Genomic DNA, 13,232 nt, shown 5'->3' with positions numbered 1-13,232 from the left:
CAGGTGCTTACATATAAAACACCCAGAAGTCCATAGTAAAAAGCATTAATGTACATTCCCTCCTATCTACCATCATTAGCTTTCTTGATGTTCTCTCTCAGGCATATATTTAGTTACTTACATGCAGGGTAATATATAGATGTTATTGAACATTAATTTAGAAATTAAGTTTTGCATAAACCTTTCATTTCATAAAAAAAAAGGAGTGTGTACTTAAGTTTAAGAATTTTGCAAGGAATATCTTTAATAGCCAAATCATACCAAAGTAAAAGACAAATTTATTTTGTTCAGAGAAGAACATTAGCTGGTAAGACATCAGTCTAAGATTTAATTTAGGTTGTTTATAAGTGACTTAAATTGCTGTTCTTATTAATTATACATTTTCATTGGAAAAAAAAAATCAAGAAACGTTAACTTAAATCTTCACATTGGAGTTTAGCATAGTCAGTTAATGCAAAGCAGTGAATATCAGTCTTGTTAACGTAACTGATTGTATTTTTAAAATACAACATGTATTAACATGTTGCATATACCATATGCTTTTAAAACTGAGACAAAATGAGAAGGAAAGTGTATGCATGCCATTTTAATAGTGAAAAACTGTTTCGCTAGTTTGGCTTTAAAAAACCCAAAAAACAAACCAATGATAAAAGCACCGACTTACACTTATTGAACAAAACAATTTCAGGCATTTTAATGTGTTTCTCAGTAAAGCTACACGGGTCCCATGTAGATTATTCATATGTATTATGGCACTTCGATTCCCTTAACTTGTATTTAGATCCCCAGGATATCTACATATAAAATGCATTTGCTAAAATTCAGCATTCTATTAAGAAAAAAAAAAAAAAAAAAAAGAATTCTACCCCAATCTCCCTCTTCAAAAAAAGCACTATTTTAGTATAAAGTTGCTTGAAAATATGATTCCTCAGACTTTATATTATTCAATATGCTGCCACTGACAAAGATGTCAATTCAACTTGAAAATTAAGATCCTAGTAATTTGTGAACACATAAGAAAGGTAGTACCCTCATCAACTTCTAACAAAATAAGAAATGTCTTACTCTTTACAATTTAAGCTAGTATTTTAGTATTTATGTATCCATTCTTCCAAAGAGCTTTAAAGGTTTGAAGGAATTACACATGCTAGGAAAGAAGTTAGATTTAATTAAAGACTTACAACAGTAGCATTTTTTCCTCCATGTAAGGCGTTATTCTGACATCCACTGGCCTAGTATCCAACCATACATTTTAATACAATGTATTGATGTTTTTAAAAAGGACCATATATATTAATCCAGGGATAAGAACAATTCAAGGAACACAAGTGACATACATTAAAACAGGCCTGTATACTGTCATATAAATCCATAGCCCTACCAATATTTTGGTAGGCTTCTATTGCTTTCTTATTTCATTTGAACTACTGTGTATTGTGAGACTAATACAACAGCTCTGGGGGAGAAAGTTACAATTGGAAGAAAAACGAAAAAGTTGTGACAAGTAAAAAAAAAATCCAATTTTCTCTCTTAAAAAAATCTTTACTTACAAACTTAAGCAGCATGCTATTTTATGATTTATATTTGAATTTAAAAGACTAATTAGACTGAAATAAAAATAAAACCTAAAAAATGGTAATTCTATAAATAATGACAATTTTGATTTCACTAGACTTTAATGAAAACGTGGTAATTAAATACTTACTACTGTCCATTAAATTGATGAACTTTATTAGAGTTAAAACTATAACAAAGTTCATCCTAAAACATTTTGCAATGCAAAATTATTTTCACTCAAGGAGTGTCTCAAATTGAATGCTAGGAATTACAAGCAATCTTCAGAAGCAGACACTCACATTCATAAAACTTTATACATCTTTTTGGAACTAAGATATTTATACTACTAAAATCAGACATGCATTACTTCCATACATTCTGGTATCATGATTTATATTACATTATGTAACACCACTCTTCTAGACAGCAGCAGTTCTCTATCATACATTTGCTCCATTTTCTTTGGATTTTTGATCTTTATCTTCATTCTTCACAATATCCTGTGAAAAAAAGAACAAAGGCAATGGTGTAAGTTCTGGTCGCAGTACTTACAAGGTGAACTGTAAAAGAATTTAAGGTAATTCTGACAGTTGCAATTTATTCTGATACTAAACTGACAGCTGAGAGCTACAAAATTATTTTAAAGTTTCAACACAATTTCTTCCTATAAAATGTAAGGTAATAAAGGTTAAGTTAGGCATGAATAAAGGATTTTATACAAAAAATGAACAATTTTAAAATCAAAGATAACACGCAGCTAAGCAGCTTGTTTTATATTACAACAGAAAACATCCACACCTGCAACCCAACCAATTATATCAGACTAATACTTGACAACTCAAGAGTGAAGTTATCTACAATTAATTTTCCATGTCAAAACTAAGAGGTAAAAAGTAAAAAACAAGAGATTCTTAAATGATATATGGTGTTCCGAGAGCTGTAAAAATAGTTTCTTAAACCTGTTTTTATGTAAACTATTGTTTATCTCCTTTCTTTCCTAGAAAGCGGGAGATTCACAGGTCAGCACCACAATTAGCCAGAAACTTCTCATGTAAAAGAGACTTCTTGCCCCTGCAGAAGTCTGGTTTTGACTACTACTCTCTTCTTCAAAACTGAAATGAACAAGCCTGATATGTCACTTAGTATAAAAAATAAATTGCACCATTAAGTTAAGCAAGTTTCATAAACTTTATTTCTATGGAGCTTCCCAAGATGCCATTGATTCTCATCAAAATGAACAAACAGAAGCAAATAACTCAAATTCTAGTACCACCTCTGCCATAGACATCTCAATTATAAGCTATATTTATTCAAAGTATTATTTAGTTAGACTTCATAATAATCCTCTGAAGTAGGTACAGGTCATCATCCCAAATTTACACAAAGGGACACTAATGCTTAACGATTTAAAAAGCTTGTCCAAGACAGTTATACCAAAATGTCTCCCAGAATAAGCTGAAGTCTCTATATCAGTTTCCCCAGTCAAATGGCTCTTTGGCTTGGTGCAGACTTAAAAATGAGCAGAAAAGATTTCAGCCAGGAACTGAATATATGAGGGCACTATCAATGTGGTTTTGGATACTATGACCTATTAATTTTCATTTTTAAGTTGGTTATCCTTGACTTTTAGACTTGAAAACACTCCCACCCCTTATTTCTTTTTACCAATACCTATTTAAATCTTAACTAGTTGACAAAGATCTCTGCATTCTGGACAACACTCAATCTTTCCCCTCCCCACCCAAATGAATAATTAAAAAAAAAATTAGCTCATCTTATAGAGAAGTTACAGACAATAGTAAGAGGATGTTACAAAATCCTAACCTTCTTAAGAACGCCATGTATTTCATCCATAACAGTGGCCAAATTTTTGATTGTCTTATTCAGCTGGCCCTCAAACTGCAAATTTTTATCTTCTGAAATCTTCAAATTGTCTTGTAAGTGGCTAAAGTCCTTTTTGACTTCTTTAAGCTCTGAAGACAGGCTTTTGTTGGAATTCTCCAAATGTAATATAGTCTTTTCATCTTCATCTGACAAAGAAAAGAAAAAGTGAAATGCTTTGTACTTTTCCTCATAATAATCCTTTCTGCTTTCCAGAACTAACATAAAAGCATTTTAAAAGATCACATTAAAAATGCTATATAAGCACTGAGATTTTAATACTAAAGTCTGATATTGCCTTCTGATTTTACTATTAAACAGATGTAATAACTTTTAAGAAAAAAGGGAGACATCCACCTACATAATTTGCTAACCACAAGTGGCTGTTGTGTAAGTTAGGAATGGAGTATGAGGGAAAACAAAATAGTGCCCTATAAGTCATCCAGTTTCACAACACTGGGTCAATAAGCCACATCAGACAGTATTTAAGTGTTATCACCAAATGGTAGTTTTTGGGGGTTTTTTTGTTTGTTTGTTTATAATGAGTATTAGAGAAGTTGTCAAGCAGCATCTTTTCATACCTGTTTTTTCTTCCAGTAATTGAAGCTTCTGTTCTATTTCTGCTCGCACTTTTTCACTCTTCTCTAGTTTCTGCAGGAGGCTCCCTACATCCACCATAGCTCCATTGTACACAATGAGGCCAACGTTTTCTTCTATTCCCTTGGACTCCTGCTTTATAGTAGGGGATGGCAGGAGTAATCTGTTTCCTACATGAGATTAAACAGTGTTAGATAAAATACACTATCCAAACTGTGTTAGCTAGCTACCAACCAACTGGAACATTATTTTATCTGATCACATTTGTTTATAAAAGCTCCTAATGAAAGCAAGATCAATATGCCCTCTTCTCACATGAACAAGGGATTAAAAAAACCCACAGCGACTCGTATGGGAAGGGCTATAACGTGGGAAAGCTGCTTGCATGAAACTTCTGATCCTTTCTCATTCCCACGGATATCTGCATGAATAAGGCTCCAACCTAGAGACATGACATGAGGCTGTTTCCTCTGTGTACAGTACTGCCCTCCACAGAGATGCAGTTCTTTTAGCAGCTAAAAACGACATATAGCTAGATAACGACATATCCACTTTCTGCTTTCGGCATACAGAGTTCGCACTGGAAACTTAACGGGGATTATGGGCAACCAGAAGACCTGTAGTTTACCAACTGCCCAAAACCTACCACGGATTTTTACAGCACCTGCTAATTCTAACCAAGCACAAGTTTGTAAGGAAGCAAAATATCAACCCCCGCACCCTTCTATCATTAATACACAAGTAATTTTATTGTGAAGTTGTACAACCATTCAAATAAATAAATATTACCTAGCATATCTTCCTGTAGGGCTTCTGATTCTTCCTGATTTTCTTCATCTTTTGAGGTATCTGTTAATTTTCTGTAAAAGCAGGATTCTCTAAGTACTACTTTATTAAGTAGTTTCTTAACCTAAAATATATAAAAGGAAACCAATATTATGTTACATTGTTGAATAATGTAATGGTGTTAATCCCACATATTCATAAAAATATTTTTAAACAAATATGTTATTGTTTAAACAAGTTAATTATAGATGGTCAAGCCAAAAAGCAAGAAATCTTATGTTATGTTAGGGCTCAAAATTTCAACAAGACTAGGGGTGTGGGGGGAGAAATTAACATTAAAATTGCCTACAGTGTACTGGTAGTTTTCTAGGAAAGCCAAAAAACATGTAATTTAGGCCATGTACACATTTTTAACATTTCCTTGACAGGGTATATTTAATATTATGCCATGAAAAATATTTCACTAAAGAAGATGAAGCACTCAAAAATTAAGACTGTCCCCTGATCTTAACTCTGTCTTTTTGTGTATAGATGTTACAAAGCAGTTGTTAAATACATACAAATACATACTATTTTTCCTTTAGTATTTCTGCCTCATTGCAAAATACATTTCTGTACAACTATTAAAATAAACCTGAGCACGTGAAAGATGTAGTCCAAGTGTGTACAGTATTTCCTCCATGTCCTTTTCCAGAAGGTATCCACAATGACTTTGATCAAAATAAACGAAGGCCATCAGAAGATCCCTGTTAACAGTAATCATCTGGGTCTTGTCTTTCTCCTAAAGAGAATACATTATATATTAGGAAGTCACAATATCATCGTTTTCCCATTCTTTTCAAGCCAAAATGGAAGATGACAATTTGACTTAAGAAAGTAGATTCTACCATGACATCTTACCCTCCCCTGGAATCAAGTTATTAATAAGGCCAGTATTAAATAATCAAATAAAGTACATCATTATTTGGCCAAGCATTTTTCAGTTTATAGGCCAATTTTTAATTGATGTAAAGCAGAGAACACTGCATCATAGATGTAAATTGAAGATTCTTTCCCCTTTCTGTTTAGGCTACAGTTCATGACAAAATGGTACACAAAGGTGTTCACAGCCAATACCCTTTCAGACAGTTGCAAATATTTTATTTCAGAATGGGAATAGGCATAACTATATGTTAAATTGGCATTAAATTCACACAAGATTCATTTTCAGCCTTTAAAAAAACCCCACAAAACTTTTAAAACTGTTCTTACACTTCCTCATTTTCTTCAGGGGAAGGACAGAGAGAGGGTAAAACATCTGTTTTACTTTCAAACTTTATGATTTGTAGGAAAGTTTTATGTTATGCTTAGTCTTGAATTTCTTTGACCCTCCGGGATAAGGACAAGCTATGACAAAAACAATTTCCCTGCACTGAAAGTTGTAGAAGATTTCATAATTATGCCAAATAATATAGTGGCTTACTAACTATAACTTCTCCAAATTTTTTTTTTTTTTTTTTTAATATAAAGGAGCATCTGGTTTACTAAGATTTCCAAAAAAGGAAGTAATTTCAGGTCACATTACAGCAACTTCAGTGGTTCACAGGGAAATTTAAGCATCATGTATACAGTGGGGTTGAGGTGGGCTGCAGTCCTGGCCTCTTTCCTAGTTTCACTAGGCTTTCATCCATCTATCTCCAACTGGTGCATAAATTATGCCAACTAACTATCTCTTGTGCATGGGCAGGACTTACCCACAAGCCTTTTAGGCTGGTAAGCACATTCCATGATTTGTGTATATTTTATCTTTTTAGTTATTAAAAACTAATAAAGACTAATTATAATAACTAAATAGTTGTCAGAAATGGTCAAAGATTTCTTTATATTTATTTAGATGCTAAGTTTCAGGATAACAAATGGGACAAAGCAGGTCATTCAATTCAAATAAAAGTGTCGCCTTAACTAGAACTTGTCTAACAAAGGCCATGAATACGTTAAAAAAAAAAAAGCTTTAATTACTTTATCTTTAGACGACCTCTCTTTACAGTGCCTGCTTCCTTCTCGTCTGTCTTCTCTCTTGTTCATTTCCTCCTCATCCCGATCTATAAAACAGAAGCGACATTCGGTACAATCACAATAAATAAGCAGTTTTAAACTACTACTACAAAGTCTCATGTATGATATTTGGACAGAAATACTTTGTACAAAAAACAAAAAATATAATTGTGAGACTCTTCCAAAATACAAAATGGGAAGGGGAAGGTGTCATTTAGCAAAACTGGTCCTTAAAATACAACTTTGTTTTTTCTCTTCATTTTGAAAGTGCATACAGTTCATTTTACTAGACCATTTAAACTTGCATGGAAAAAAGCTAGAAGCAATTGTTTATTTAAAAATAACTCTGAATATACATGTCACCGATCACATTTACCCAATTAAGACCTGAAAAAATCTGCATCAGATAGCATCTTCATTACCCCATTAGGAAGTCACCTGATTATTCTTCAAAGCATTTTACAACATGAAAAAAATCCTTATAATAAGAAGTTAATGTATCTAAAGACCCTCTAAGTCAGACTCAAATGAAAGAAAGATGAAAAGAGAATATATTTCAGACAACATTTTACTATCAAAATCATTTCATTCTGAATTTTAGTCTCTCAAAAAATTACATGACTGCACTATTTCTAGTGCATGCAACTCCTGAAGCTTCTAAATAAATGGGATTACAATCCAATCCAAGCTTTCATTAAAAATTTCTGCTAAGAGAACATACCTTTGAGAAACATGAATTGCCCCATGCCTCTCAACTGAACTGAACTCCATGACCTAGTAGCACAAATATTTCAGTCAATGCTATCCCTAAGGTTGTGTTCTGCGGAAGAATAGAGCCTGCCTTACTCACTCCTGTATCTTGGACAGGGGAACAGAGGACATCATTGCAGCTCTGGGAATGCAGAAAAAAGTTGTTGTGCCATTACCCTTGCTTCTATGTGAAAAGCCCCAGGTACCACCAGTCTAAATTGGAGGGCAATGTCAAAAGGGCTCCTCATGTTGCACTTCATTAAATACACCCAACTGCACTAGTCTGATACACATGAAAAAACATTAAACACAGAATCACTTGGATGCATAAGAGTTAGGCATTTAACTAAAGTACCTTCATACTAAGAGGTGCTGAATACTGATCTCCTGCCAAGGTCAATGGGAGTTATAGATGCATACTTCAAGGGTCTTCATTACTGAAAGTCACTTTCATGTATGTACTTTATTTTTGAATACTTGTATCTAGGCTGCACCAACAATTTTATATTCTATATTTATATAATACTTATCACAATAAGGCTTTAAATCCTGATAGGGCTACTTACACAAATTACTGTACATTTACTCTTTTAGTTAATCTTAGTGCCTTCTCAAATTTAAAAAGTATATCCAGTAACAAGACAAAGATGCTCTGAGATCACAAAAATATTCACACAGTTATACCTTCATCCTCATCTTCAGCATCTTCTGCCTCCATTGGGTCATATTCTTCCTGATTGTCATCTTCAGTTTCTTCTTCATCTTTAGCATCGTCTTTCCTCTTATCTTCCCTCTGTAATCAAAATTGCTAGACATTAAGTGAGAGAGATGGGCAACAACAAAATTAAAAAACCCTCATGAATGTTAACATAAAACCTTGATATTTTTTGTATTGTTCCAAAGTAGTACACGTAAACTTGAAAGTTACACTGACAAATAACTTAACAGAAAGCTGATTTAAGCCTTAAGATACTTAGGAAAAAAATGCAGAATTATACAATTGTTAAAGATGCATAATGGAAGATCTAAACAAACTAACAATCCAGACAATTTAACTAACCGTGTGAACAAAGTTTTGGGAACTAGTAGTGTAGAACACAGAAGACTATTTATTTCTGATCCTGGCACCACAAGACTCAGGATTAAAAAAAATGCAAACCTTTCTCTCTTCTTTATCCTCCTTTTTATCTTTATCATCTCCAGATTTTCTCCTCTTAGGCTTTGGATCATCAGTTTCATCATCTTTTTCTTCTTTTTTCTCTTTTCTGTCCTCCTTTTTGCTCTTTTTGTCTTTTTTCTCTTCCCGCTCTGGAAGGGATATCAGTGCTTTGTAGATTCTAACACCAAAATCCCTTTGAAGCATTTCATTGAAAAGTTCTGCAAACAATGAAACCTGTATCAAAACACAAGAAAAAGTCATTGAAGTTATGATACTTTAGAGAAAAGCAAAGGTTTTGTGGGAAATCGCTTCCTTTCCCATCCTGTGGCCAAAAAGGATGTCCAACGTCTCACCCAACTATAGTGTTGGTTCAGTAAGACATCACCAAAAAACCCTTGTTTCTTGCATATTTCCTAAACCACCACCACAATTATATAGTCAGTTGAACCCTACTATATGACACAAAAATATGTAAAAAGGTTTATATTTATGTTAGACCTACTGTCCCCATTAAAATGCATGGGTGAATTAAAACAGTAACTTATCGACTTATGATGTATATGTAAATAAAATTTTAGCTCATTTGATTATGACTTTCTTGAAAACAAGAGTTACAATTGCATGCACTGGCCTGCTCAAGTCTAAGACTAGATTTGTACAGCAAAACAAAAACTAACACACAAACATTTGCATAATAATACTAAAAAAACAATGATTATGACTTACTATGGAAAAAGATACTCAAGTTAAAACTAGTAAAACAAACTCCCATAAAAAACAATGCAACACAGAACTAAAAAAGGTTTGTTTTTTTAAACCAAGATTAATTAAAAATCGGACATAATATTGGTTCTCCCATAAAACGGAACTGGCATTTAGATCAAATTAATAGAAATACTTTTAAAAATAAAGAAACGGCACAAAAACCTGAAGATAACAATATCAACTTTAAAAAAAAAGATTTACAGAGAAATTAAATACGATAAAGGATCAGCTACCACTATATGGGTAATTAAAAAAAAAGGTTAGGCGTGGGAACTAAAGTGCTATCTGCAAATGTATTAAAAACTCATAAGTATATATTAACAAGTTAAAAATACAAGCCTAAAGTCAAATTATATCAAGTACATATGCAAAGTAGCAGTTGGCCTGAGCTTAAGGAAGGCTAAAAGCAGAAAGCAGAGACCATACAGCCGAGTCTCAAATTTTGATGGAGAAATACTAGAAGTGGAAAAACAAAGGTAGTCCTTAAAAGAAATCTAAAAAACAGGAATGCATAGAGCAAACACCAGGGCTCTAAACAGGCTTGAAAATATTAGCTGGCTGTTTCATTAAAACAATCAGATAAGAAATAATTAAAAGGAAGAGTTAGTGAACTATATTCATTAGACTGCTATTTATGAGTAGGCACTATAAAACAAATATCTGATTCTTCATGAGCTCTTCATCATTCGGGATGAACAGAATGCTTACCATTAAGAACAAACAAATAAACGGCAAAAGCCACTGTGAATTAATGTACTAACGTTCTGAAATATGTTAAAATACAGGGGTGGCCAGACTTACTCACCCTGGGAGCCACATCCGATCCTCCATCAAAGCCAGAGTGTGGAGGGAGAAGGGGTGCTGAACAACCTGGAGTGGAGGTGACCACTCTGCCCTGGCCCCACTGAGCCACTCTGACTTTCCTTGTGGGGAGCACACCCAAGGGTAAGCAGCGTGGCTGAAGCCCCTGCCCCCAGGAGCAGCCCCAGAGAGCCACAAGTACCGTGCCAGTGAGCTACATGCGGCTCATGAGCCATAGTTCAGCTGCTGTGGTCTTAATATCATCATATAAATACATTACATTTAGGAGTAGAGAAACATACCAAAACTGGCCTTAATGTCCTTCCCAAGACTCCCTTTAATAGAAGGAAAATGGGAGGATGTGTTTATTTTAGTGATAAAGCAACCATATCGTAGTAACTGCAGCATCTGAGTCTAGACAGCTTTTCCAGAAATGAAGTTAAGGGAGTGCATATGCCATTTGACCAACTATATTTAAAAAAATGAAAAGTATCAGTACTATATTAATAATACAGATAGTTTCATAGATGTTAGGGACTGGAAGGGACCTTACAGATAATCGGGTCCAGCTTGATATTTTGAAATAATGCATTACATAATATTTTATACTGCAACAGAATTACTAAAAGCTAAGAACCATCAGATGACGTCCTCATTCAACAGTTGGGTTCTAAAAACTGTTTCTCAGAACCCCAAAAAGTTGTCTTCTTGTACAGTACTTCATTACTTTGAAACTGCACCAAAGTAATATAAATGAACTACCTCAAAAGAATGTTCTTTATTATCCTCCAATCTGTAGTCCAGAAGAACACTGAGAGACATGATACTACAATCAAATTTTCCACTTTTTGCTGCCCAGTTAGGATGTACAATAATGGCAGGCTCATCGGGTAAGATGTATCGTCTCTCTCGTCGCTGCCGCTCCATTTCTTCTTGACGCTTTCTTTCTTCTTCCTAAAAAATCCCCCCGCAAACACAAAGAACGCTTACTAGCTGAAACTTCAAGTATATATATATGAGCTTTAATTACTGTAGTCACTTGAAAACAAGATAAGGTCCCCCCCAATCAGCATGGGAGGAAAAGCCCCTCATTGTACATTCACATACAAGAAAACATCATTAATGATAGACAATGCATTTAACCTGCTGCCAAAAGCAGCATGTGCTCAGTAACGGAAGGTGACTGAAAATTGATTAAATGCAGCCAATACTGAACATGACTATAACACGCATGGCTCATACTGGAAAAACATGCTGATGGAAACCTTTGTGTGTGCATGTGCATGCACATCCCTTAATACCCCCCCCCCCCCCCCCCCCAAAACACCAAAACAGGTGGGTGTTCCCTCCACAGGGAACTGGCACCAGGCCTGGTACTGCAAGATGAGGCCAGCACTATGAGGGCCAGTGCCAGACTCAACACCCTCCCCTTGGTGCCAAAAGTGTTTTTGGGGTTTTTTTTTGTTTTTATTAATTTGTATCCAAGGCCAAATTAGCCAAAACTAATTCCAAATTCAAGAGTCCAGAACTGTAAGTGGCCCTACTACTGGCAAACATACTCCACCTGCACCTGGGGCATCAGATGTTTCCAAAACCTTTGGCAGACATCCTACGTGCAGACCCAAATCCAGAGGCTTGGGGTTCAGATACCCCCGAGTTTTGCTTGCCCTTAGCCATAAGGCCATCAGAGCAAGCAAGGGAGGTGCCAAAAATGTTACATTTGATCTTAGACCTATCTGAATAAGATGGTAGTACCCATTGTGCTCAGCCCCCTCAGTGCTGACTCTTTCAAGTCGTGGCAAGTCACTGCACTGCATATATTTAGACTCTCTCTTCACCCCCAAAGCTGAGCTGCGTCTTTCTTTCCCAACTTCCAATGATTCCCATTTCTTCAAACAGCCTTACCTATCTCACAAACATCATTAAATGGAGCCCCAAACAGTTAATCCAGAATCCCTATTGCCCCTTCTCTCATCCTGTCACAGATGATGCCCTTCATGAGGTGGAGCCGACCAGGTTACCTTGTGCCTTATCTGCATATATATACATTTTTGGAGGACCCCAGGATTCATGACAAACACACCCGGTTCCAGTCATGAATGAGGGTTAAATGGCACATAATTTTGGGGGAAGTAAGGAGCGGGGTGGAGAATCTCTGGAGTACATAGAGTCTGTGCTATAGGGTCACCATACTTTAAATGCTGTTGAATCTGCTGAGGCCCAGCCCAATGAACCTTATGGTAAATCATGAGCCTTTTGGCTTTGGACTAAAATCACACACAATTTGTTTTGGCTCTCAAATAATATAATGAACAGTTCACATTTTGCAGCCTTTTGGTTAAGATAAAGGGAGACATGGCATCTGAGCCCCAGGGCATCCAGGCCTGGGGCTTGAATGTAGGATGCCCGCCTGGATTTGGGGAGTATCCAAAGACAAGAGCAATGGGTCTAGGAGGGAGGATACTTGCCCAGTGATAGAGCCACACACATTTGACAACTGAGCTCTGCCCAAGTCAAATTTTGGAACTTGACTATTAGGCTTTGCTCAGTTGAATTTGGAACTGATTTGGCTTTGAAAAATATTTTTTTTAAGTTTGTACTACATACAAGTAGATACAAGAGTGCTTTTTAAAAGTATGTTTATAGAATATTTGTTTTAAAACTTGCAACAATTTCAAATAAGGTCAAATGCATTAATTCTGAATGAACCAAGTCTATGGGTACTTAACAGTAATTTGCTTCTGTGCAAATTATTACAGGCATGTTTATTTCAAGGTCAGTGCTTTCAAATTTGTCACTCACTTCCCTGTGTCCAGGGCAAGCAGGGTTTGATGGTAAGGAGCACGGAAAGGGACTACAGGACAAAAAAGCTGGGCTGGGGAACAGAGGGTAAGGGGGCTAC

General features: G+C 35.3%; 1 protein-coding gene across 1 annotated transcript in view; it reads right to left on the bottom strand.

The window, feature by feature from the left end:
* Window positions 1-260: 260 nt before the first annotated feature.
* CCAR1 (cell division cycle and apoptosis regulator 1) overlaps window positions 261-13,232 on the bottom strand; it is a 45,780-nt gene continuing 32,808 nt past the window's right edge. The window contains exons 18-26 of the mRNA XM_006259070.4: window positions 11,093-11,284; window positions 8,765-8,998; window positions 8,290-8,398; window positions 6,820-6,902; window positions 5,456-5,602; window positions 4,825-4,945; window positions 4,020-4,205; window positions 3,382-3,587; window positions 261-2,057 (exon numbers count right to left, since the gene is read on the bottom strand). Coding sequence (XP_006259132.1) covers window positions 1,998-2,057; window positions 3,382-3,587; window positions 4,020-4,205; window positions 4,825-4,945; window positions 5,456-5,602; window positions 6,820-6,902; window positions 8,290-8,398; window positions 8,765-8,998; window positions 11,093-11,284 — 1,338 coding nt within the window. The 3' untranslated portion in view covers window positions 261-1,997. The remainder of the gene's footprint in view (window positions 2,058-3,381; window positions 3,588-4,019; window positions 4,206-4,824; window positions 4,946-5,455; window positions 5,603-6,819; window positions 6,903-8,289; window positions 8,399-8,764; window positions 8,999-11,092; window positions 11,285-13,232) is intronic.

This window comes from Alligator mississippiensis, chromosome 6, assembly GCF_030867095.1.
Source record: "Alligator mississippiensis isolate rAllMis1 chromosome 6, rAllMis1, whole genome shotgun sequence".
In the NCBI taxonomy this organism is placed as follows: Eukaryota; Metazoa; Chordata; order Crocodylia; family Alligatoridae; genus Alligator; species Alligator mississippiensis.
Note: the sequence above shows the minus strand (reverse complement) of the source record. Positions and strands in the feature narration are given on the sequence as shown.